Source organism: Erithacus rubecula (genome assembly GCF_903797595.1).
Source record: "Erithacus rubecula genome assembly, chromosome: 3".
Taxonomy (NCBI): domain Eukaryota; kingdom Metazoa; phylum Chordata; class Aves; order Passeriformes; family Muscicapidae; genus Erithacus; species Erithacus rubecula.
Window position 1 is genome coordinate 2,846,833 of NC_136689.1, and position 27,950 is coordinate 2,874,782.

The 27,950-nt window shown below is 39.4% G+C and overlaps 1 protein-coding gene across 4 annotated transcripts in view; it reads right to left on the reverse strand.

Moving 5' to 3' along the window:
* Positions 1-9,294: 9,294 nt before the first annotated feature.
* Positions 9,295-27,950, reverse strand: part of ADCYAP1R1 (ADCYAP receptor type I) — a 135,820-nt gene continuing 117,164 nt past the window's right edge. Inside the window, exons 15-18 of one of the 4 annotated variants that reach the window (XM_079300502.1) lie at positions 17,862-17,945; positions 12,550-12,679; positions 12,279-12,320; positions 9,295-9,704 (exon numbers count right to left, since the gene is read on the reverse strand). In XM_079300502.1, coding sequence (XP_079156628.1) covers positions 9,495-9,704; positions 12,279-12,320; positions 12,550-12,679; positions 17,862-17,945 — 466 coding nt within the window. In that variant the 3' untranslated portion in view covers positions 9,295-9,494. The remainder of the gene's footprint in view (positions 9,705-12,278; positions 12,321-12,549; positions 12,680-17,861; positions 17,946-27,950) is intronic. The other 3 variants (XM_079300503.1, XM_079300504.1, XM_079300505.1) reach the window with 3 other exon arrangements.

Here is a 27,950-nt window from a genome sequence, read left to right on the forward strand (position 1 = left end):
TTTTTGATTTGATTTCCATGATTTGGGAGACACTGACTAGTGCAGCCATTCTGCACATGGTAGGAAGGAGAGACCTGTGCCCCATTATCCAGCTCTCAAATTAAAAAAAAAAAAAAAAAAAAAAAAAAGGGCTGAGACTTGTGAAGGGCATTTGAAACATAGAAACATAGCAAAAATTAAAATGTATAGCCCTGTATTGCCCACCCACCCATGGCTCCCTTTGCCCCCAGGTCCTGCTCTCCAGCCCTGTTGCTCCCTGACACATCTCTGACCTCAATTTCACCAAAATCAAGTCCATTATTTCATTAAAACTCACAGCTTCAAGTACCTTTGCTTTGGCTAAATAGTGAGTTAAAAGATGCAGCCTGAGTGGGGGATTCATGGATTTATGAGGGACAGGCAAAGGCTTGGGGAAACTGAAACAAAGGGTGGGAAAAATTATCAGAAATGGCTCATACTCTGTGGAATCCTTTGTTTCAGGATTTAGAATGTACTTGATGCTTTAAAAATTACCCTGATGATAAAACTCTTAAGGTTTGCTTTGACTATTAAAGAAAGGAAGACTTGAAGCACATCAGATGTTACAGAGACCAAACTATTTCCACCTTTTCCAACTGGCAACTTCTTTCTTCAAGGACAACAGAATTTCTTCTCCTGTTATACCCTATAGGAATAATATTTAGTGCCCAGAGGACCTTTGGATCAAACTCAGAGCCACAGGGGCTTTTAGAGTCTATGTTGCATTTGGTTTTAATGTGATATTAATGATATTAATCCACATTCCTGTCTGATACTGATGCAGGGAGATAAACACCAGTGGTTTATGAGAAGGAACATTGCATGGCAAAGAGCTCACCCCTGGCTGCTCCAGGACTGGCTGTACCCAGCAGATTCCAGGATTTCCTTATCATGAAGGAGCCATCAAACCCTTTTAGCCCAAAGAGCTTCTACTTCAGGAAAAGAATACACTACCCTGTAAGTTCACAGACAAAAAGTTCTCTTTGGTGCAATTTTATATCAGAACAGACTTTTACAAAATGATAATACATTTATTGTGTCATCTACAGCAGTATACATGTTAAAAACAATTTCTCAAAACACAAAAAAGGTTAGAAAGCAGCAGTTGATATCTGTGTTTCCACCTCATAACAAAGCTGAATAACCCCAGATCCCATTACCAATTAAACCAATTTTGACCAAAAAAGGTCAGTATTAGACCCAACAGGCCAGTAACTTTGTACCTTGACACAGTCAAAAGCCAAAATACAACTTTCCATCCAGTAACTTGGTTCTTCTCAGAGCTATAGCAGGTTGCATTGCCACTAAATTGACAAGTAGAAGGGAAAGAGAATGAACACACCAAATATTTGTTTTTTTACAGAATATACTGATACACAAAGGCCTCTTGAGACTTCTCTGCAAGCACAAAGTCCATTGGGAAAGGCATATGCAGAAGCCTAGGTAATTTCAGACACTGAAGAGTGTCATATCACACAGTGTCATATCACACAGTAATTCTTCACATGGATGAATTCCCCAAAAGAAAGCCAATGGGAAATTGCAACTTGAATCATAAGAAGGTGAAAGACCATGAGGTTCAAGACATTGTTCAAGCTCTGCTGGTGTGTTTTCATACACAAAGTACAATGTGTATTTAGCTGAACTTAGCTCTTTAGTACAGATATACACGGAGCATCATTGACATCAGAGCATCCTCAGCTGCTACTGCATCCTCCATGTCTTCCTAACTTGTTCTTAAATGCAATTCTGAACTGGTTGCATGTGCCTGACTGCTAAAATCAGAGGGTAAAATCCTTTCTTTTTGCTTTTTATACTGCATGTGCACAATATACTGTGGTTTGCTCCTGGACACAGAAATGCTGGTTGTGTGGGCACAATCTGACAAGGAGAATAAAGCATCCTGAAAACTCTCCATGAGAGCTCCTCACTCTTTACCAAGCATCCACCTCCCCCAAATCTGGTTGGTAATACCCAACAGGAGCTTTTCACGCCCATCATTTCTCAGCATGCATGAGACAGAACAATAGTGACTGGGCAAAGTTGCCAGGGAAAATTCATTTCTCTGCCAGTCTCCCCAGGGTCAGCATCTGTCTCTGATCTGGTCAGGGAGAATCCTGGTGGGCAGAAACAGCCACTTGCAAAGTGTGAATCATCTCACCCTGGAGCAGACATCAAAAATGTTTGATGCTTGTCCTCTGAAATTGCTCATTTCTCTCTTGTGACCAAAAAGGCAAAGTGGAGAGACCAGATTAAAGGAAGAAATCTTCACTTTTGGTGTCTAAATGATGTGGGTGATTCCTCAGCCTTCAGCTCAGGAGCACAAGATCTCTTCCAGAGGTTTAACTCTGAGCCAGAACACCTCATGCCAATAATGCCAGATGTTGAAAGGGACACATATCTAATATTGCCTTTAATATTTAACTCCTAAGGAAGAAAACTATTTAAGAGCAGACATTTGGTTGTATTTTTGTATTATGTACATTTCTACAGTTGCAGAAATGGGAACCCAAGGAACTCTGCCTTCACTGAGCTGATAAAGTCTGAGTTTGGACTGAATCCCACTCTGTGAGTTTGTTTGTTCCCTAGATATCCACAGGTATGAGTTAGGAGCTACAGCAGACATTAATCCTGATGTCCACATATTCTTACCAACCCTTGAGACCTCTCATGCTGTGACAGCTGTGCTGAGGTCACAGCCCTGCCCTGAAGTATCACAAAGAGCAGGAGAAGAACAATATTAATAATATAATCACACCTTGCTCTGGAAGCCTTGCACACAGGAGAAGGATCTCAAAGATCTGGTATGGAATCACATAATCTTATGGGGAAAATCTTAATTTATGACATTTTCCAGGTTTTTGATCTGTGATAGCTTTTGCATAAATACAAAAAGGACTAAAGCTCTTCAGTAGCCTTAAAGAAGATTCTTCTTCTTGTTTTACAAAGAATGGACTTATTTTCCTTAATAATCACCCATGGAGATTTCAGAAACCATCTCTGGGCTCTAGAGCCCCCACAAGCCACAGACTGAAAACTTCTGCCATGGGCAATTGTTTCTGAAACACTATTGAAAACCAAGTTCAAACACCAAGGAAAGGCCAATTAAATAAATGGGGTTTGCATTTCTTTTGGTGCAACTGTTTGATAAAGTCACTGTCAATGTTTTTGGTTTTTTTTTTCTTTTTTTCTATAACTCTGAAATTTTGCTATCTCATTTCTGTCAGACCTGGGCTGCAAAAATAGTGTAAAGTTGGATATTTGTATGGTTCACAGGCCAGATTTAGTAGAGATTTAGTAGTAGCATCAGACAAAAGTACTGAAACCTCCCAAACTGACACCATCTTTTAATCTATTTTAATGATGATTTCCTGCAGTATTTTTTCTGAGTGTCTCATTCAGACACTTGATTGGAAAAGCTTCCATTGCAAGATTATAAATGAAAACAGAAAAGCAAAATATTGGAGTTATTTTCCTTTTAGATTTGGCTGAACAAAAATTATTAAACCCCCAAATCTCATTTATGCACTTTCAAGAACTGGAAATCTTTCTCTCAATTTTTATTTTTCCTTTTTCATATCCTTTTCCCCCAAGGATTCTTGGCCTGCTGCATCCAGGTAATTTTCCTGCTATTCTTAATGGATCCATGTCTGTCTGTATTTGATTCTTTGCATTGGTTTTGCTGCTCAGATTTGGATTAGGGCTGAGAGAAATGCAGCTTAATAGCATGATTATTTTTAGTCTTATCTTGCAGCTCTGTGATCAAAGACAAACTGTAGATTTCATCTGAAATTAATAAAGCTGTTTCTATATCAGGAAAAGAGAAGGAAACTGGAGGCAAATCAGTATGACAAGGAATCCAAGTGAGCCAGGAGTTATTTCAACTCCAGGTTCAAATAAAGGACATTTTTTTTAACTGCCAAAGAAGTGGGAGGAGAAGATGTTGAAAAAAAATAGTGCTGAATTTTAAAAGGAGAGGTGATCACTTTAGGAATGGGAGTAAAATAATATGAAAATAATGGCAGTTAAAGAGCTTCCTTCATATTGAGTGAATATGTTTTGTTTTGATCATTTTGGCTTTGCCTGTTTTTAGTTACTGGTTTCTTTTGTCCATGGGACTTTAGAAAAAAAAAAACTGAATTTTTGAACTGACCAGATGTCCCTTCATATGCAATCACTGGATCTGTCCTGCTATTTAGAAGTGGAATTTCATCCACCTTTGATATGAAAATATTACCAAAAGATACAATTTTATAATACAGGAGCAAGGTAAATTATGGCAACTAATCCTTCTGTCACTGCTGAGGGGGATCAGAGTCTCATGGTCAGGTTTATAGCAGAAGTCCAAGAAACTTTATCTTGTGTCCCATTCTGGTCCTCAAAATGCAAGAAAGGAGTGGCCAGACTGGAGAAGGTGAAAAGGAGGAGCATGAAGATCATCAAAGGGATGGACAATGGGGACAGTGAAGAAAAACTGAAATAATTATTTCCTGGAGAAAAGAAGCCTCAGTGGCAACCACACCAAACTATTCCAGTGCTAAAAGATGGTCAGAAAGAGAATAAAGGTTCTTTTATCCACAAGGATCCACAAGGAGAGTACCAGGGTGACAAATTGCACTAGGAGAGGAATAATATTGATATAAAAAAGATTTTTTTTTTTGAGTGAGAAGAGCCATCTATGGATGTGGTCCCTACCAGAGGGGGCTTTCAAGAGGTGCCAGGACAGGGTGTTGGATAAACTCATCTTGGCTCCCTTTCTCATGAAAGGTTGGACCAAACTTGTCATTCAAGGTCACCTCCAGCCTTGGTTGTTGATTCTGTGAGCTTCATTCCCTTCTGGAAGGAATCTCACTCTTGTCATTGATGAGAGTCCAGGGAGAGTCATCTTTGCAAAGGTAAACTCAAATTTTCAGTTCATGCCCACTTCTGGTTGTTTTTCAGCCTTGTCATTGCAGGGCACTTCCTTAAGGTGCAATGAGAGACAGATGCTGAAAGGGAGGAGCCAAACACCCAGAAAAGTGTCTGGATTTAATTTCCAAACTGCATTTTCCTCTGGACTCACCTACCTTCATCCCTTCTCCCTCCAGTCCATGTTAACACCTGGTTTTCAAATCCAAATTCTTAAATGATGCAGAGGAATTTGGGTGGTTTCCTCTATGATTCAAAACTTCCCAGAACTAAGCATTTAATTTTTTTTTTTCCAGGGCTCTGAGTTCCAGAAATACTAAAATTTAATGTAAAAGGAGGTGACATCATGCAGCAATGAAACAGCCTGGTCCTTTACAATCTAGGTTGTAGTTTTCATTTTTGGGATGTGAATTGTCCTGCAGTACCAGCACTCTACACTGACAAGTCAATAATCCAAACAATGGTTAGATACAGTAAATAGTCACAAAACCTGCAGCACAGAAAGTTTTTGTACATTTATAAAAGCAAAATAAAAAAAAATTAGACAAGAAATACATTATGAACATGGTAGAAAAGATGGCTCAAGGAGCACTGAACACTTGTTTGTTTGTTTTTTTAATTGTGTACTGTTTTCAATAACACAGCCTTTCTAGCTCCAAAATATATTTCACAGTGAAAAATCAAACAAAGCACTGTTACACTCAGTTGATATTTACACACACAGAGAAGCAAACTGCCTGTTGGATTCTTCCCTCCTGAACAAATTAAAAACAGCCACTGTGGGGTGGCCACACCTGGCCAGCACCTGCAGCTTACATTCAACAGAGAGATTTATGGAGAGCTCATTTGTGCCATGGCATCAGAGTCTGGATCCCATTGCTGTGCCCACCTCAAGTGTGACATTTCCAGGGACACTGGGAAAGTCCCAGTGATTCAAGAAATGTCAAATCTGCCAGTGCATCAACACTTTCATTCAGAGAAATAAAATCATAATAAAGATTTTTTTTTTTTTTTTTTTTGGTATATTTTATATTTAGTATGTTGAAGATCCCATTTCTTCTGGTAAATTTAGTGCTGGTGACCACATTCAAATTTTTCTACTGGACAAGAAACACAACATCTGCAACAGTAGAAATTTCCCCTCCACTGGTCTCCAAATTCCTGAGCGTTGGGTCAAGGAATTAAGGAGCAAATCCACCTTTTCACAACTTTCCATCCCTAGGCTCTCTAGCTGGGACCACCAAAAATTAATGATAATAAAAATGTTCCATAGCAATGGGGACAAATCCCAATTCCAGGTGAAGTGGGTTTATTCTAGCAATAACAGCAGTTTTCTGTCCTGATTTTAATTTAGCTGAGGACCTGGTCTCCAGTGTGCAGGGTCAGAGGGTGGTTTTGGTGATGTGGACATTTGCCCACAAGGCACTGGACTGAGATCCACCAACTCAAACTGCAGAGCACTGTAGAATGCCCAGAGAAACAACAAAACCCAGAAGTAAGCTCAGAAAATTTTCAACAACACCAAAAAAATAAATTAAAAAGATCCAAACACCTCCTTGCTCTGGACTGAAACAAGAAGAAGTCTCCAGCTAGAGGCATTTATTTGACAACTTTTTCTCCACAATTCTAATTTATTAATGACTGAGAATTGGCTAATAGCCATTCATGCAAAAATAGCTTTTGGTATTTTTTTAAATAATACATTTACAGTATTGGCAATATCACCCTTGTGAAAGCCCATCCTACAGAAAATTGGCAAGTATGCATTTAAACTGATAAATCTGCCTTTCCCCAGCTCTGTCTGGACAGCAAAGCACCTGGTTCCTGGGAAAACTTTCTGAAATTAAGAAGCATCTGAAGAAAGATGAAGGTCCAGTCTATCAGTTAAAAACACTTTGACTTTTGCAGAGAGTTGGGAAAAGAGAAACAAATTCTGCTCTCTGAGCAGAAAATTGGTGCTGTGGACTTGGGGAAAAAAAAGGTGTTTGGATCCTATAAATCCCATTTATGACCTGGAGTAAAATGGAAGTGGTTTCAACTGTTTTGCTGGTCCTCTGTGCCATGACAGATTTCACATGACAGGGCTGTCCCCATCTCTTAAGAGCATGATCCTGTACCAATATGACCTCAAACATTTCTGTCTGTTTTAAATTAAATTTACATTCATTTAGATGGCTCCAGCCAAGAGCAGAATATTTCCATTAAGGATTATATAAGTGTTAAGTATTATTATAATTACTATTTCTTTCACAACTTTCTGAGGTCATTCTTTTTTCTCCTTTAAAAAATAAGTAAACTAGGATTATCTTTAAAAACCTTTGCTTAAAATTACATCAAAACTCTTTTTTCTTTTTTACTTGAACTAACAAAAAACCAGTGAAATTAAAAGCTCACACTCAGCTGACACTAAAATTCCAAGTATTTCACTTTTTTCCTTGTTTTTAGTTTATGATCATGTCAACTAACACCGAAGAACAAGCCTGAATTTTGAATTTCCTGGTTACTATTAGCTTCAGTTCAAAACTTCACATTTAAAATGCCATTTTCATCTTTGTTTGTAATATATGCATACACATACACGCACATATATATATATTTGAGATATATATATATATTTCTCAGTTCATAAATTCATAAATCCAAGATGAAGGGAGCACTAGGACGGCCCTCAAAGCCTTTTTTGCACTGTACAAAGACTCTTAAGAATTGACATCATTGACTGGGTTGAAGTAGATCTGTAGCAGTCGTGGCTTGAACTACAAGGCAAAGGTCAAAAGAACATTCGAGTTCCTCTCCAAGAAAAGCAGTAAGACCATTGGTGGTGAAACAAACAGAATATTCCAAGAGAGAGAACTGCCAGGTGTGGGAAGCCATCCAAAATCTTTATCTTTCTGTGCCATTTCACTGTTCAGTTGTTTTTTTTCTCACCAACCATGGGTGAATTTTTACCTTCCAGGGTGATCCTGACACGTCCTTCTCGTGCCTCTTTGCTCTGGCAGGGAAGAGTCAGCACACAGAAGTCAACCAGGCTGTCACTCTGTGTGACAGCACTGCCCTGATCCACCAACACCACGTGTGGCCACTGGAGCAGAGGGTTCAAGGTCATCTGGAGGGAAAAGGCCACCCTGAACTGACTCTTGCTCTTAAGGTGGGAAGGAAGGGACAGTTATTGTGTTATTCAAAGAGTCCAAATGATCAATCTATCAATCGATGCCAAAAATAGAGCTATATCTCAACTGCATGGCCCTTTTAGAAAATTCACAGCTTAGCTAGGACAGAAAGCATTCCTGGGAGTGTCCCTGGGGACAGAAAAGCACAGCAGATCCCACTGCTCTCGCCTGAAGTTCCTGCACTGATGTGCAGTTTCATGTTGGCACAGCTGTTCCTTTAAATCCATTGGGAATGTCTGACTGAATCCAGCCATGAACTTAATTTTCTGGAGATCCTCCTGAATCAGCTGGATTGATCAACCCAAGCACTTTAGCTCCATCCAAAGAGAAACACTGCGGAAATTCACGTGCCAAAAGACAGGGACAGGCTAAGATATGTTGGACTAGGGAAAAAAAAAAAAATTAAAAATAGGCAAATCCAACCCATAATGGAAACCAAGTGGAAAAATGATGACGATCATGTCCATTGACAGACTAGGGTCAGTTTGGCAGCCAAGGGTCACAACTGCACAGCAATCACTTGTTACGTTGGACGGACACGGATTACTCGCAGATGCTCTGAAATGGGAATAGTTGAGTGGGTGGGTTTGGCCTCTTGTTTGTCTTTTAAACGATCTTGATTAATGGCCTTGAGTACAGCTGGGTATTTACAGTGACTGTTAAAAAGAGATATTTACACATTTCCTTTGCTTCTTCAGGAGAGGAGAGGAGAGGAGAGGAGAGGAGAGGAGAGGAGAGGAGAGGAGAGGAGAGGAGAGGAGAGGAGAGGAGAGGAGAGGAGAGGAGAGGAGAGGAGAGGAGAGGAGAGGAGAGGAGAGGAGAGGAGAGGAGAGGAGAGGAGAGGAGAGAGAGGAGAGGAGAGGAGAGGAGAGGAGAGGAGAGGAGAGGAGAGGAGAGGAGAGGAGAGGAGAGGAGAGGAGAGGAGAGGAGAGGAGAGGAGAGGAGAGGAGAGGAGAGGAGAAGGAAAAGGAAAACAGAAAGGAGAAAGGGAAAAGGGAAAAGCAAAAAGGAAAGGAAAGGAAAGGAAAGGAAAGGAAAGGAAAGGAAAGGAAAGGAAAGGAAAGGAAAGGAAAGGAAAGGAAAGGAAAGGAAAGGAAAGGAAAGGAAAGGAAAGGAAAGGAAAGGAAAGGAAAGGAAAGGAAAGGAAAGGAAAGGAAAGGAAAGGAAAGGAAAGGAAAGGAAAGGAAAGGAAAGGAAAGGAAAGGAAAGGAAAGGAAAGGAAAGGAAAGGAAAGGAAAGGAAAGGAAAGGAAAGGAAAGGAAAGGAAAGGAAAGGAAAGGAAAGGAAAGGAAAGGAAAGGAGAGGGAAAGGAGACCTGCACCACCACCAAAACTATTATTTCATTTTTTTCTTTTTCAAGGATGGTTTTTGGTTTGCTCGTTGGTTGCTTTGCTCTCCTCAGCTGCTCATGTCGCCAGGTTCTCTGCATTTATGCTGGACATCCGAATCTGAGAGCTGCTCTTGCTCAGAATGGAGAGTTGTGTCCCCCCGTTCACTCCGCTGCTCGCTAGAGAAGGATGGCGATGTTTGAAATCCACAGCAAAATACCGGTTGACTTTCCAGCTCCTCCATTTTCTCTTTATTTCTGATTGCACCTTTAGGGAGAAACTTCAAAAGGTCATTTTTTATGTACTTAGCCGCTCGAGGACATGCTGACAAATTATCAAGATTAGAAAAAACCCCACAATTCAACAGAACTATTTTTAAGGTTATAATTAAACTTCCCATTTCAGTAAAATCTGAAGTTATTTCTCCATGGCTGGAAGAGGTAGTGGGGAACTACAGCCCAGCCCAAGTTCTGTGTCTGATTTCAGATAATTTAGGAGCAGCCCAGAGTTGCATGGAAGACTTGACTAATACCACCTGGAGGAAAAAATGACCTGTTTTTATCAATGGCTAGTACCAAAAATATAATAAAGAGCCAAAGAAATGGGCAGTCAAAAATTAATGGATAATATTGAAGCACCCTGTCCAGAAGCAGCTTTTCTCACCATTAATGGATGGATGTTTACAGAAAACTTTGTCTCCTGCTTTCAGATCCTCTCCAAGCAGATCAGCCCTGGCATTAATGTACATCTCTGCCACCCTCCTTTTCTTGAGAGTTTTTTTTTTTTTTTATGGGCACCTACAGTTACCAATTACCAACAGGAAAACAATCCAAGGTCAGAAATTGAATTAGGCAATAAGTAAATAATCCCACAGCTTTTCTACTTTTCCCTCATTACCAGCTGCCTGGCAACACTGCTGGGATGTGCAAAATTGTATAAATATGTAAATTACTAAAGATTTTTAATATAAGAGAGATTGAGTATCTCATTCTAACATTTACTTGATTAACTCATTTCTGTATCATATTTCTGAATGAAATAGTGTAAGAACAAAGAAATACGTAGAGATGTGTTTCCAATATATTTTTTCCAATCTCCAACAAGCTGCTGTGTCAAAGATATTTATCTTGTCTGTAACAGTCATTGTTGGATTTTCCTGGATTAATATTGTCAAAATGGATCAGTATAAGTATGGACAAAAACTACAGGGAGGACAAATCCAACTGGAAAACTTACATTCTCCTTCTAGGACCTCCAAATTCCTATTTTGGTTAAAGCATAGATATTTATAGGTTAGATAGAGCATGGAGTTATGTCTGTAAAAAGGGAATAGTATTTGCATCTGGAAGATATTCCAGTTATAAAAAGAATCCAAAAATTTTCTTGCTGTCAGAAATTTAGTGAGGCACAAGACTTCTCTAATTACCATTTTTTGATATCTTGAGAGAGGAAAATGTTGTGTTGGCTTGGCTGAGAACCACCCCCCACTCCTTCCAAGGGGCTTCAGGAGATCTTGACTATGCCCATGAGCAAAGATAATCCATAATTTTGTTTGATGAGCTTGGAGATTGTTGTGGTTTATCTGAGAAGGAATCACTTGGATTAAGGAGTTTGAGACCTTTTTGTACCAGAGATCAGCAATGCCAGCCTATACCTGCACTCAGCCCCCTTGAAAAGAAGAAAACAAGGTGATTTTAGGAAAAGACTCCAACTGTTGGGCTGCACAAGAGTTGTGCAGCAGTGGAGGAGAGAATGTATGAACTCTAGAAGTCCCATGTTCCTCTTAATACTACACTGAACAGGGAACCCTTTTCCATCAATTCAGAAAACAATTACCTCAGATATCCAGTCAGATAAACAGGCAGGGAAATGCAGATTGGAACAGAAGAACCAGAAAAAACCCCACAAGTGTGGGTTGCCATGTGCTGAGAGGAGTGTGAGGCTTACAAGGCACCCAGGTGGTGTCTGGGGATGGCTCTGGGTATCTGACACCCTTGTGCCAGCAAAAGAGGCCAAGGACCACAAAAACTCAGATTTCAGTGAAGGGTTTGATGCTGTTTCCCTCAGCCCTTTCCTAGGAAAGCTGGCAAGATTTAGAGTGGGTGGATGAACTGCAAGAGGAGAAGACCACGCTGAGAGGTGAACAAAGGTTTTTATTTAGCTTGGCACTTTATCTCTAATGGTGTCATTTGATATTGGACCCCACACTGCTCCACACAAAGCATGGAAAGAGACCTTAAAGGTCATCTCCTTCCACACCCTGCCATGGGCAGGGACATCTCCCACTGTCCCAGGCTGCTCCAAACCCCATCCAGACCTTGGAGACTTCCAGGGATTCAGGGGCAGCCACAGCTTCTCTGGAAACCTGTGCCAGGGACTCACCATCTTCATCACAATCTCAGTGATGGGATGGAAAGCACCATCACAAATTTGGCTGGGGCTCCAAACTGGGTGGTGACAGGGACAGGTCAGACCTCTTGGAGAGAGCTGAACAGGCTGGGGGAGTGGGCTGGCAAGAACAGGGCAAAGACCAACAAAACCAGTGAAAATTCTGCACCTGGGATGACATTTCAAATAGACCTGTCCATATCCTACCCCTGCCAGCAAGGCTTAATCTGAGCCATCATCTCTGGTAAAGTTTTGATTTGATAAAGACATCAGAAATCCATTTCTCCTTTTTTTTTTTTTTTTTTTTTTTTTTTTTTTTTTTTTCTGAGAATTGTGAGATTCAGACTAAAGTATCAGGGATTATGGTGGATGATGAGTTAGAATGGACAGTTGGAACAGCAGTTACTCCCACAAGAAAATGGGATGTGGATGACAGGTGAGGGATATTAAATATGAAAAGTCTTACCTCCCCATTCAAGAAGCAGTAGAGAACAGCAACAACAAAACCCTAGGGAAATAGGAGAGAAAAAGAAAAAAAGTAATTCAAATCCTGAAGGGATGACAGAAAATAGGTGGAGTTAAAAACCAAAAAAATCCAAAAAAACCCCAAGCAAACAACCAACCTCAAAATCCTGGTACACAAAACATACACATAAATGAGACACACTCTGAGAGCTGTGCATGCAAAGTAGTCACAGAGGACAGTGATATGGTTCTGAGGAAAGCTGAACAATCACCTGGAAGGATCCCAGTCCCAGTTCAAACACCAGTCTCTCCCTCTTGCTGACATTCTCAGGAGAAAAGGCAAACACCGTGTAGTGAATTCCAAACAAGGGGATCAGCAGCAGGGTGGAGCGAGCCAGTCTCCTGTCACAACAGAGGGAAAGAACTTGAATGCAGCCTTGCAATTAGCAACCTGCACTTTAATTAAAGAAAAAACCACAGAAAGTATTTTGCTGACAGACTTTTGGGAGATACGTACACTGCATAATTATACAAACAAATATGCAACATCCCTGTTTGCTCCCAAAGGCTGTTTGCACACACACTGCAGTTTGCTCCCCCCTCTTCACACTGCTACAGCAAGGGCACATTAATTATGCTTAATGCTCTCTCCTGCTATTTTAATTGGCACTATCATAACCAGGAATTTTTTTCCTACCATGCCAAAAAATGAGGGGAATCTTGCTAAGGGATTCAGACTGGTACCATGGTATAATTATAAACTTCTCACCCCATTGCTTAATCACAGAGGAGTGTTTGAAATCACTTCTTTTTGTTGATTTTTGTGTATGTGTGTGAATATATTCCTGCATAGCAAAAAAAAAAAAAAAAAATCCAGAACAACCACAAAAATAAAGCTAAAAAAACCAATAGCCATACAAATAGAAGTTAACCCCCCTGCATATTCTTGTACTCCAAACTACTCCTGAAGGTTTGATTTTATTCTTGATTTATACTGTTGGAAACCTAAGTGTAATTCCTCTACTTCACTGCTTCAGAATAAAGAAGATTCAGAGGGAAACAAGTTCAGCAGATATAAACAAAAGACCTGGAAATTAATGTGTTACATGTCAGGGCCCAGGAAAGACTTGTGCATGTTTTGGTGAGTGTCACTATCTGATTGTGCAGAGGAAAAAAAAAAAAAAAAAAGGCAGAGAGAAAGTAAATATTGTTCTGCAAATAAGGCAAGTGCTTTATTACAAGGTGACCTAAAAAATCTCCAGGGTATTTTCAGAGGGGAAGTTTATCATTGATTACATTCAGCTAAGTGAATAAGGCAGATAGAGGACAAAGGAAGATAAAAAGCCATAGAACTTTTTAAAGAGCTGCATATTTGTTAAAACTCAAATGTCCCCTCTGCTTTTATCCATTTGGTGCATTGCAGACAGATTTGAACTTGCTAATACATGCTCAATGATAGCCCAAAATGATTTGGTTTACTTTAGCAGCACTGAAGGTTTAATTAACACACTTTAAGAATTTTGTGAGCACAATTACCTCCAGTAGTGGCCTGGGAATGGGACACAAGTGCAGGGCTGGTGTCTCTCAGCCAGACTTTGGGCCCCAATGGGGATAAATTCATCCCAACTCTTGCCTGGAGACCTCACTAAACATACCTGAGCCATAAATCTGATGGACACCAAACCTCAGGTCTTGGTGAAGGACCCCACAAACCAGAGAACACTGTTCTTGTGGTTTATAAATCAGACATTGGCCAAAATATTTTGAAAAGAGAGGAACAACCTCAGAACAGGATGATGAACAGCATTCAGAGCATCCAGCTTTGATGATTTCTAAAAAAAGTAATCTATACAGGAGTGAGCCAGTGTAAAAGAGCTTTTGGAGTCCTTTTTCTCAATGGACATGCAAGCAGGTTAATAAAAAGGAACAGAAAGATTGAGGAAGAGATAATAGAATAGTGTTATCTTCATTTAAAAGAGATGTAATGAATATCAGTGTCTTAAACTAGTCATGGAATTTTTGATAAAAATCAAATTAAATGTAATAAACTGGACGAAAAAGTATAATCTCTTCATATCTTTTATTATTTATATTCAGACTTAATAACAACAAAAAGATTAATGTTGTTTTGATCTAAAAGTCAGAATAGAATTGTTTATTAATGTGTTCTGTCTCACTGCACTCTTGGGAGATTAATTTAGGAGAAGATGCAGAGGAAGTCTTTCTTTATTGTCAGTTTTCTGGCATTAATCATACCTGATTAATCACACAATTATTTTGTAGGATCTGAAAATATAATGCCATCATCAATTTATTCGAGGTGCAGTCTTCAATATTGTCATAAAAGTGAGGAAGAAAATGCATTAAATAATACATCCTGAAGTGTATAGATTATTAAGATCATTAAAGAGGAAAAGAAGATTTCAATGATAAGAAAAAACTTGAGTGGCATTAATGCCTGTATGAATGATGATAAATTGCTTTTTTTTTAAAGAACATTGGGAAGAGAGAAGACTTCAAGTAGGTCCTGTGAGATGTGTAAGTTTCTGTGCAACAGGGAATGAAAATCTTAAAGGATACAGTGGAATTCTCTAGTATGTAATAGCCAAAGATATTAATCCTCTTTTCTTCCCCATTCTTTCAGACAGTCAAGAAACTTGGATCTAGAAGTTCTGAGGACAATAATTGTTCAAGTGGCTGTCTGGGAGAGAATGTTCTCCAAAAGGTCTAGCAAAATCCTTATTCACATTCCCACAAGGAGAGAAAAGCCTTAAGGTTACTTAAAAAAAAAAAAAAAAAAGCTATTTAAATATCAATTTTTGTTGAGGGTGACATTCTGCTTTCCAGCTGCTATTTTCCTTAAAATCACTTCAAACATAAGACTTTCTCAGTATGAATGTGGACTTTCCATCAAGTGTTAGAATAAACAAATAATGGTGTCCTCTGTTCTCCCTCCCTTCTCTACTGAATAATGACATTAGAACTTTATGCTGAAAGAAACACTAAGTAGGAAAGTTGTTAATTTCACCAGTATTTGAAGGAATCATGCTTTTATTTTTCCATTGTATATCCACGTTTATTAAGGACACTGCAAAAGTCTCAACCACTCAATCTTTTTCAGAAAAAAAAAATAAAATAAAGAGAAGCAAAAATCTCCAAACCATAGACTTTGAAGGGAGATTATATAATTGTTTTTCCATTTAGTCCTGATTCTCTAAAGTAAGAGAATTTTAAAGTTTAAAAACTGTCCTAAATGAAATGCTTTGCTCAAATATGAACTTTTGCAATGAAGACATCAAGGTCTGTAGTCCTAAAAAACATTAATCTCACCAAGGTTTGGATATACACAACATAGCTATTGATAATGAAATTATTTTAAAAATGTATCTAAAATCAATGCAGACAAAAATACACTTTTAAAACATAGTTATTTTGTGTTACAGATGTCTTTTTAACAAGAGGTGACTCCTGTTGTAAACCCTGTGGGTACTGAGTACATCAATTTATGTATATATTGATTAACTTAATGCTGTGGCATATCTGCAATGATGGCATCTATTTTTAGTTAAATTAATGCACACTTAAATTCCCTTTAGTGTCTAAGAACAAGAATCACTGACACACAAGGACAAATCCTCTGCCTCTAAAGAAATTCTTATCACATCTTAAATCCATCCATTGACCTCAAAGGGAGCCTGGACTGAGTTTGTCACACAAATTTCTGCCCTGTAGATTTGTGAGGTTGAGATTAGAGGAATCCAATTTCTCTGGCCAAAGGTACATATTCATCATCTCTGTGATGATCTACACAGAAAAGAATGCGACAATATTTCAAATTGAAGGATAAAGAGCAAACCAGGAAGGCACAGGATGTCATTAGGAATGAAATGCTCAACACAGCTCATGTTTAATAAACTGAAGGATCTATTTTATCATAAAATGCTGAACATATTAATGTGACTTTCAGGCACCTCAGTAATCTCCCTGACAGATCTTTTCCAGTCTTTCCCAAAAATTTAATTAGATCTGTAGTATCATTTCCAAAATACCTGAGATAGTACCTGAACACCTGCATAATTCCAGGTTTTTTTATTTTCCCATACATAAACCACATCTTCAGACCAAGACTTGAAAAACAGGGAAGCTTACCAAGATTTTTCTATTTCAACAGACACAAAAACCACAGGTTTCAATTCCTCCTGTTTAGGCTGAAGTCTTGCCCTTGACTAGGTGAGAGGATTCCACCTTAGAGCATTATCAGGCTCCCGTCTTTCAGAAACAATGCATTCAATGTAAAATTTGGCTTTCTGCAAAGGCCCACCCTGACATCTGTGCTGCATCAGGCTGTCCATTAGGCACTGAACTTTATATTTCAAACTATCTCTTCCTAAATCTAACTCCTAGTTTTACCTAACTGTCCTTAGTCTTCAGCTGCTCTCTGTGTGGAAGATAGAGCTGCTCCTTTTTGTCTTCTTTATTTCTATCTGATTTTACGTGGTTCCAGTCTGTTGACTGAATATTTTTCAGCATTTTACTTGTTCTATTTCTCAAATATCTCAAAGATATATAAAATCACACAGAAAATTCACTTCAGTTTTTTTTCCTAACTAAAAAAACATAACCATATATGCAGTTAAGTTACCAATCTTTATTCCTTAATGGTGTTGAAGATAATGACTAAATATTCTTTAGCAAAATCCTGGAGTTTTGGGTCTGTGTGTCAGGACACCTCAGAGAATGCTGGCCCACACTTATAAAACTGCAGAGAAATTCAGGAGACAGATCATCAGAAAACATACAATAGGTGTTTGAAATTGCACCTCATCTAAACAAAATGAGAGGATGACCTTGGAGCTCTTTTCCAACCTTAATGATTCCACAAATCTGTGAAAACCTGTGAGCTTCCTGTGCAAGGAGCAAGGAGTCAGGTGTACTGTGGGATAATGATTAATTCACACAGCTCTTGGCTGACTGGCTTTTATTCACTCTTCTGGAGGCTTCACTCTATATTTGACAATATTTGACAATGTTGGACTCAACTTGATGACCTTGGAGGTCTTTTCCAACTCAGTGATTGTATGATTCTACAACTTCTGATGGACACAATTCATTTTTATATTAGGTCAACTTTTTCACCCCTGGGTGTTTACTAAGTTAACTTCGTTCAATGGATAAAAGACATTTTATAACCACTGCGGGTCTGATTGACTCAATCTCACCCAGTTTTTCTAGGAAAACTTTCAGGTGAAACATTTTCTTTCATTATGAAGGTGCTCACCTCTTTGCAGTACAATTAAGGGCAGCTATTAATTCTGTACAGACTCTACCCAAAACCATAAATAGCATCAGCCATAATTACAAAACGAAACAAATAGAGAGAAAAAAATTTTAAACAACCTTAAAATCCTCGATCGTGGCGCATCAGCAAAAGCACAGAACAAGAACAAAAAAAAAAAAAATTCTACATGCAACAAGAACTAAATGAATGCTTTGCTCTCTGGTTACTTCCCCTCTGCTCTCATCCATTCATTTAATTGCAACATGCATACACACACAGTAATGTCACGGGAGTGCGTACACTTACAGGGTAATGGTTGATAGTTCTGACATCTTGCAAGAGTGCTGGTTAGCCCTCTTAGGCTTACAGTAGCATTTCTGAACGCAGCTGCTAAATATGACAAGATTAGCATTTTTTTCAGCATATCGTGAACAGGCCAAGGTAGGTCACTTTCAACACATTTCATGAGACACGTCACAAAGATGGAAAGCGGACACGACAGAATGGAGTCACAGCACGAACCAGCTGCTTGACTGAAGCAGAAATTAAAAAGTCAAATAAAATTAAGGTGCACTGGCTGTTGCTGGCCGTTGGGATGTGCTGATCCACGGACAAACCAAAACTCAAACACCCTGAAGGTAGGCGGGCAGCGCCAACGCGGCCAAAATACACACGACCCGTTGGTCTGGTTTTGTACAGAGGGTCACAGAACAATATAGTAAATGAAAGTTGACTGCATGCTCATGGAGGACAATCAGAGAGTAACATAAACTCCTAGGATGGGGATCAGTCTAAGGTGAATTGGGTCAAGTGTTCCTTGTTTTCATTGTAGTGTGGATCCCTTCTTTTTAACACAGAGTTTCTAGTAAGGACACCAAAGCACTATTTCCATCTTGGTGATGGGGAGGGAGCTCAGTATGGAATGTGCATGTCTGGCTGGTAATTTTGGAGGCACCACTTATTTTTCATCACACACACCAAGACAGTGTGCTCATCAAAGCAGCAGGCTCATAGACTGTGAAGCAGGACCTTGATCCCTTCACGTTGGATTGGAGGAACAGCTGCTACAGAGAACAAAATAGCTCCTTTCCAACCATCTAGGAGAGACTCATTTAAAACCAATCACAAGAAGGGTAATCTGAAACATGGAAAGACATTTGGAGGGATCCTGCAGGAGATTTTATATTTGGGCTGAAAATTGTGAAAATTTAAACTACTGATTTCTTGGTGACTTTCAAGGGGAACATTTTTGGTTTGTTTTCAACATGTGATTGTTTTGGTGGGATTCACCTTGGGAGAGCTTTACAGTAGAGATATCCAAGTAAAATGGAAATCCTTAGGATCTTGAGAATAATAAGAATGAGCTCTCAATAAAGTTGAGATAGAAATACACATTTATTGGACAGGTACATTGTCATATATCTGACCTATTTTAGAATCCAATCTAGGATGGGATGAACACCAAACACCATAAAGTACCCTGACTAAATTTCCAATAATATAAAGGATAATATGTTGATTTTTAAAGCAATTGCCTTCAAGACAAACATTTAAGTTTGTTCAAACAAGCCCAACTCCTTTTCTCTTATACAGTCTAAGACCTGTGTTCACAACTCATGGAATTAATGATCTGAAGAGTAAACCAAAATGAATTGAAAGCACTGAATTTCTCCCTACTTTTACATCCTTCAAGTCAATCCCCGTTACTGGAGTTATGTTTTTCTTCCTTTGGGATAATTAAAGCCTAATAACTGTGTTGTTATTACAGATTACAGTATAAGAGCTGGAAAGAACACAGTCTTGTGTCATGTACACATCCAGCAAATTGGTACAGTAACCGTGTTTCAACTCATAAAATGAATTTCATTTCTTGGATGTTGCTGAGGAAGTAAACATAAATATGCTCCTTTTGCACTATAATTTCTGTGCTAGATTTTTGCACCACCTGCTTTTCACAGAGTTGAGTTGGGCATTAATTGTCCACTTAGACTGATCAAAAAGGGGCAAGGAGGTTTTAGGGATAGTTCCATTTTATTGTGACTGAGGCTTTCAGAAGTGACTATGGATTTTGAGTGCCACTCTTTTTTTTTTTTTTTTACCGCTTGGTCTGAAACACATTTCTCAGACCAATTTCAACCACAAGAGGGCTGCTCAGCCTATGCTGAAAAGAAGCACCTAGGAGGCACATGAAGATACAGAATCTGAAAAGGAAACATCTAAAAATCAATAATCACTTTGAAAAGTCTTAGCCATGGGTTGTTGCAGATGTTTCTGGTCTTCAATGATATACTTAATGTTACCATGGCAATCTAGAAATAAATTCCCATCTATGTTTCCTTCACTGCTTATGCCCTGTTTTTTTTCACAGGGATTGATTTTTTTATAGGTTTTCCTGGTGAACAAACTTATTGTGACAGCGTTTGGTATTTACTAGAATTATTCAAAAAACCAGACTTGATTTTGAAAATACTATCTAAGGATAACATACAATAAGGATAATATACAATAAGGGTAATATAAAATAAGGATAATATATAAGGATTAACTGCTGCTCCCCACCCAGTAAAAGGGACATTTACACACAGGTTTGGGATGGAAAACAATGCTAGCACTTCTTAGGAAAACCTTAATAATTTAGTGCTGTTAGCACTTATTTTCTGCCATTTCTAATTTTGGTAGAGTCATCTCTCTGATTTTAGATGGTGTAAAGTGTCCCAGATCTTTAGAATACAGAATTTATGGCCATTTTTTTCTCCCTCCCCTTTTATTTTGCAAACATTAATTATTATCAAAGTAGAGACACTGGTGGAAGGAAAGGGAGAAAGAGAGAAGAGACAGAGGAGGCAGGAACCAGAAAAAAAAAATATGAAGGAGGGAAAAAATAGACAAATATAAGAAAATGGACAGAAATGAGATCATGGTTGTGAAAACACTACACGGATCAGGGCAGGATCCTCAGACCTCTGTGGGCACACAGAGAACGGAATCGCTCACATCTAACTCTACGTGCCAAAGACAGATTCCAAACTGAACTACCACCTTGAACTCACTCGGGGAAAGGCCAGGGGCTCTCAGGCTGAGCTGGCCTGTGTCACAGAGACATCTAAGGCACAGGGGATGCTCTGTGTGGCACAGGCGCCCTGCTGTCCCCGAGTGACCACAGACGACGACTGGACCGCTCAGATCGAGCACGAGACTTTAGACAGCTGAAGGCAAACAAGCTGAGTCTCACCGCAAGTGTCCTGGGCAGGGACTGCAGCTGCATCTGGGAGGAAGAGGGAGGGTGCTAGGGTGGAAGGGGAAAGAAAAAGTTAAACACTCCTGGGATGGAATGAGCGATGGATGATGTGGCTGAAGGCCACCGCATCAGACCCGACCCCTGGACGTCTCAATGCAAATGAGAGGGAGCAAAAGGGGGTGCAATTCAATTCTAGATGTCTCAGAGGTATTTAAGAGGAGTGAAAAGAGCATGCTGGTCCAGGGGAAGAATGTTATGCTGCATTATCCCAGTACATTCATATTGAAAATGGTCAGGGTTCTGAATTTAGGTTGCTACCAACACACAGGGAATGGTGAGGTTTGTGCCTTGTCTCTGAATGTGCTGAAGGGCAATCCTTGGGGAAATGCAGTAAAGGTAGAACTTGATTCATGCAAATTAGAACTGCTCCTCATGAAGGATCTTTGTGCATCCTGCTCGATTAGTTCTGTGTGACCTCACCATGAGTAGGATTGGCTGTGTAGTAGCAGGAGAAGAAATGCAGAAACAAATCAATGAAATAAAGCATTGGAATACAGTAGAAAGTTAACCAAAGTGAAAGTAGAGAGATTGTATGGGAGAGAGAGGAGAAAATTGAAAAGTAGATCCATATAATATATTATTTATATCACACACCTGCTCCCCCTCACCTGGTTCTTCTCTAGGTTGGGAAACATCTTTTCCTTTCTTCTCAGTAGTTGAGGATTCCCTGAAGCTGCACTATTTCCCCTTCAAAATACCAACTACATCCACAAGCCCCATGCCCTTACAGATCAGATGGAAAACTTTGGAAAACAGAACTCGTTCCATGGGCAACAAACAGATTCTACAATTCCATCCCACTGCAGAGGCTGCAGCTCTGACCCACTGAGTGCAGGCAGAGTCCTTCACCCTCTCATCCAGACACAGAATAAGCACAGGTGCCTCTCAGCAAAAGTCTTTTAGTTGTATCTCCTCTAATTTTTGAGGTTAACAAAATAGCTGTGTGTCTTTTTCCTTGTCACCTCATGCCAGCCTGGCAGTCACTGGTGAGAAACAGGCCATAAAGTGAGATTTGCATGACCTATTTTAAACTTGTTTAAAGTGAAATAAGCTGTACTAAAGGATTTTACTCTCTGGACTGAGTAGGTCTGTACTGACTGTGGAAAGAGCCCAGTAGGATTGTTTTATTAAATCAGATCGATCCCCTGCTGTCCTCCTAAAAGTACAACAAAGATTGTGCTCTTCATGGAAAAACAAGCAAACAAAAAACATCCCAAAACCCCCAACAAAAATAGGAAAATGCTTCTCTAGCCTTTAATGTAAAACAAATCCCAAATTCTTAGCCATGTTTCCTAGGGTTCTACTTTTTCTTGGTAATGCCACGAAAAGAAGAACCTGAAGCTGAATGAGTGCTTGCAGATTAATGCCATGGTTAGAAACAAATGTTTAACAAACATGAATTTGGACTGGAACTTTTTGTCCAGTAAATCTGACCCTTGAGTAGATCTGAGGCATGAAGGTGAAACTGAATAATCAAAGAGAGACTAAAATTCTATCTGCAGTGCCAATTCTTGGCTTTTCTAACTTCTAGAGAGTTAAAAACAACATAAAAAGGAGAATACCATTACTATACTTGGAGTGAAATAATGAAGAGATTAAGCCTAATATTTGCCTAGAGAATAAAGCTGGTAGCAGAGGGCAGAATTCTTACAATAAAAAATCTTCCAGCCTTTAAATGAACTGTTGCCTCAAGGTTCTGTGCCCTGATTCTTCCCCTGTATTAATTCTGGAGTTCCTGTTTCACCAGGCTGGGTTATTGTCTCAGACTCAGAGCACAGATCCAAGTCATGCACTGTGGAATAATTCTGATGGAGGTGCAGCAGACAATAGAATGTTCAATGGGGAAAATGTACCATGCCAAATGAGATTCCTAAATAAATTAAGATTTTGAATACTTTACTGTTTCAGATGAAGAATGTGCATATCCAAATCCAGGCATAAATATCTGAGAATGGGATTTAGCTCACTGTCTTTGAAAAAAAACAAATGAGAAAAACCCAAGGTCTGACATAAGAAGTGGATTTTCAAGCATTACAGGCAGGTTTTGGTTGCTGTCAGCTGGCAGAGCTCAGCATCAGTATAAATACACTGGATTTATATAATTTGCAGCTCTGAAGCTTCAGTTACACTGTTTTGACTCACCTGCCTTACATGTTATACAACATCCCTGCAGATTCATGGTACAGCCCATCTCTACAGCTCTCCTTCATGAAAAAAGAGAGAGCACCCTTTGTTTAAAAAACCTGGGCTTGCAGACATTTAATCAGCTGAACAACTCCAGTGTTTTCATTGGGAATATAAAGAGGAATTACAGCTTGGAAATCCCTCAGTAGTGATGCAGGTGGGACTGAGACTGTGATGTGAACCTTGCACGTGGATTTGGATTGGTCCTGTCTTGAGGTAGTTTGTATCTGATTAAACAACATTCACTGAGAATTTATTCTGTATTAAGCCACTGTAGCCTGGTGGCCTTTGAGGATGTTCCTTTACTCTCCAAGGCAGCCAGAATTTGTTCCTAGAAAATTGATTATCAGCTTTCCACCCCACAGTTCCTTTGGCACACAGTGTTAGTCACAAGATCCTCACAAGAAATTCATCTTTCCAGATCAAAAAACCTTCTGCACTGGGACAGCACCATCTTCCTTGTCCCCTCCCTACCTCAGGCTGTGTACTTGCTTGGAATGCATCCTAAAAATTCTTTATATAGAAAACTATCCCCACTGGAAACAATGCCAGCTGCTGAAGTGAGACACAATAAATCAATGGCAAGGAGAAACAGAGACACTGAGGGAAAAGAAATTCTTCTTGTCCTCATATGATAGAGGAAAAAATGTGAATGGTGGGAAAAACAAAGTGGAAATCTCTGGATGCTGGTGGGCATTGAGCCTTGGTATAAATTGAAAGCAAGTTCAGGGTCAGAGATGTCAGAATTATTCCCCATTTCCTGAAGTCTCACACCAGCTGCTGCAGGACCAGTTGCTTCAGCTCCACCTTCATCTTTACATGAAGCAACTGATTCAAAGAATCAGAATTGTAAACTGATTTGGGGACAAAGAAAATTCAGATTTATCCCTTTCAGTCTAAACCAACAAACTTAGACATGATTAATGCATGGGGAAAAGGATAAATAGCCAGAAATGTCCAATTTGGATATCCCCAAGTTAATGCTCAATTTGAAACTTGATTCTCCAAATCTATTATCTTTCCCAGGATCTGTTCTGATAGAAGTTACTGTGCCCAAATCCTTGGCTAATTCAAAAAGAGGAGTGGCCTTGGGCACTGGATGTTCCCTATCCTGCTGATCTCCATGAAAACTGAAGTATATCCATACAAATCAAAATTAGGTTATTCACTCTGACCAAGTGCAGTGCCTTCAGAAAAACACATTTGAGATCTGTTCTACATTTTCTTTTCAAAATTTACCTGATTTTTGCTAATCAGGAAGCTCCAGTGTGTATCAGAATTTACAAGATTACAGCAAATTCAGTGAAATGCAGCCACTCTCCCCTTACAATGCAAAGCTTTTTGTTGTGCACATGGCTGAAGTATTTGTGGCCTTTTAAGCAGCAAGGTTGGAGCCCTTTTAGATATCTAAAGTGTTTCAGACAGCACATGTGTGGGCAAAATTCTATATTTACACAGGCACCCTACAGATGCAAGCACTCATGGCTAAATCCCTCTAGCTGGAGCCTCTGGGTGTTCTGAGCTCTGTTTCACACCAGCTATGGCAATCAAACCACGATGGCTTTGTACTCTCTTTAAAAGGTGTTTAGATCTGAAATTTCCAGATGCTAGCTGCTAACATTTCCATGGGAACTCATAAAACACTGTTGAACCTTTTTTTGGTGCCTCAACTCTGTGGAAATAAGGCTGTTAGGGCTTATCCAACCCTTCACAGAACTGTTGAAAGTGCAGCAAACTTTACTGTGTTTTCTTTAAAAATAGATATTAAAATAATTTTTATAAAGAGAATTGCAGTGTTGGATAAAAACTGGCATTTTTTCTCTCCCTCACTAACCTGCAACCCTCCTTGATATTCCAAGAGAAGGAGAATCTTTTAGTGGCTTCTCTTCTAATGCAAAATTGTTCTTTTTCACTTCATGGCTTGCTCTTGTGGCAGATGGAGGAAAAAAGGTCTGTGCTTTGCTCTGTTAGGATGCAACTTGTGGGCAAAGAACTTTGTTCTCTAAGGCTGCCACAGATCATGGACCCAAGGAAAAATTTTAAGTCATCAGTAGAGAATTCTTACATGTCAAACCTAGGCAGATTCCAAAATCTCATGAGCTCATCAACAACAAAAATCACCATTGTATCATTTCTCTGTCTGCATATCCATTTAAACCATAAAATTCCCCGTTAAAATGCCTTACAGCACCAGAAATTGCGACTAAAGCAAAGTCAGCCTGTTTTTCAATGCTACTGCAAAAGGAAAAAGGACAGGAGTCAGCCTTCACCACACAGACACCTGTGCAAGCCAAGGCCTTGCACCTAAAATCCACCCTCTAAAGATTTCCAAATAATAGAAGCAGAACCCTTTTTAATGTTGCATTCATCACAGGTGATGTTGTAACAAGAAATAAGATTTGTGATCCATGATTTCAAAATCAGATCCCACCAAAGTTCTGGTCAGGTGTTTGTATATCATTGTAAATAGAATGGAATTTCCTTTTTAAAGATTGATTTGCTCTTCTGGAATATTCCTCTGGCAGGTGCCCCATGAAATAACAATACCCCTTTCAAGATAAAAGCAAATTTAAATCTAATATTATAATTTATTTAAGAATGTAAAAGATGCACTGGATGACAGGATGATGTTTAGGTTGGGAAAGTAGATTTTACAACCAAAAATTCATCTTCCTGCCCTTGCCACAGGCACCTGAGGGATTTAGGTGCATTTTCCCCTCCGTTGTTCAGTAGCAATAACAGCTCCCAAGAACATTATAAACACACTAAATATTCTGGGCTGTTTGATTTTACAGCAACTGAAACCACAGATAGGTAATCAAAACAGAATAGGAGGTTTGATTATTTTATCTAAAAATAAATATATCCCTGCTAATAATTACAGTCTTGCTAATTATGCCTGTATGAGCTTACATTCCTAATTAGTACACTCAGGTTTTTTTCCAATCTCTACCTGAAAAGATTGGCACAAATGAACAACCCCCATCCTTTCCACCCAAAGCTTCCAAAGTAAAAAACAAATATAAAAAAAATCAAACCAGCACCCAAAGTAATAATTTGCCTTGGGCAATGCACATGAAAAGTACAGGAGTGAATGAGCACAACTTTTCCTAGAACTTTAAATAAACCCATCAAGAATTATAGTCAATCAAAGCAGCAAGTATCTACTCCCCTGGCATTCCTCAGAAAAGAGCACTAGGTCCTTGCTGATCATGCACTGACACCAAATGACCATCATCTGAGTTTTCCAGTATTTTCCTGTGGTAGGAAAGGATTAACCCAAATTCCTTTTGTTGCTGGGTCCTTGGGTACCCCAGCACCCAACTGGCACCACCTGGGGCTCAGAAACTGCAGTGCCCTCCTAGAGAACACCCAGCCCATCCAAAATCTGCCGTTTGCTGGTCCAAAAATGAGCCTTTTAGCACCAAGAGCCTGCCAATAATTATCAACTCTGGCAGTCTGAGCACTTGCAGCAAGACAAAGCAGCAGCAGAATGAATCACTGCGTGTCCAGTGACTTTGGAGGTGAATTTTAGAGGAGTGTTGTTTACCAAAACATCTGGGTTACAACATTGCTTTTGCTGCCCTGACCCTCTAGGTTGCACCATAGGGAAAATCATACCTACCTATGATATATGCCATGATTCTCCTTTCTTTCCAGCAAGATGCTGATTGGAGGAATGACGTAGACCTGAATTAGCTACATATATATTGTGGGGTTTATTTTCTTTTCATTGAGCTTTCAACATGTGATACAAAATTTATGAAGAAATCTGTCAAAGCAAAAGCAGAAACAGGCTCCCCCCCCTCCCAAATGATACCAGTTATGATAAACTGGAAATCATAATAAAATAAAAAGATTTTTTTTTTTTTTCAGTTATATGTGCTTGATCCTTGAAAATGAATGAAGAAACAAAGATTTAATGGAAATGTGTGGGTCTTTTTAATCTTAAGGGTTATTCCAGCATGCATCTACATCATGCACCTACTAAATATTGTGGTGTTCTCTGTTAGTGATGCTGATGATTTTCTCTCTAGAGTGAATATTTCAGCAATGCAACAATGCTTGTGAAAATAACAGGTGGACTTAAGCTTTGTGTAGGCATTTCTGTAGAAATATGTATGTTTTTTTTCAAGGGGGGTGGTGATGTGCTCTCTCTACAGCAACTTGACCAAGACCAGAAGGTCTGAAAATAGACAAGGTTAAACACCATTGGCTGGATTTTTCACTGTAAAAACAGTGAAATCTTGCCAGATCAGTTTATTGTCCATTTCCTAAAATTCCAGGCAAGAAACTAAGAGATGATAAATCCATGCAAATGATGTGGGCCTGATGTGCTGCTCTGTGTGCTGATTGTAGGGTTCTGAATGTGTGTTTGCAGTCCCCAGAACTGTGAGATCCCATTTAATTCATGGATCCTGATGTGGTGCTCCTTGGCTCTCAGCATATGGGGTAACTATCCCTAAATAATCTCCTTCAAAACAAATTTACAAACTGCAATTGGAGATTGCTAAAAATCAGGGGTTTCTTTCTGTTTGGAATCATGTGAATTAATTTATAATTGGATGGGAAATACAGGCATCAATTCAAGACATGGTAATTTATTTTGTGAGATTAAATAGGACAGGTCACAAGGGGAATTGCTTTAAATGGAAAGACAGTAGGTTTAGATTGGATTTTAGGAAGAACTTTACTGTGAGGGAGGTGGCACAGGGTGCCCAGAGCAGCTGTGGCTGCCCCTGAATCCCTGGAAGTGTCCAAGGCCAGGCTGGACAGGGCTTGGAGCAATTTGGGATGGTGGAAGGTGTCCCTTCATGGCAGGGTTGGCACTAGGTGATTTTAAGGCCCCTTCCAACCCTAATAATTTTCTGTCTGTAATCATGGCACATTATTGCTGTTTATTTCACCAGCTG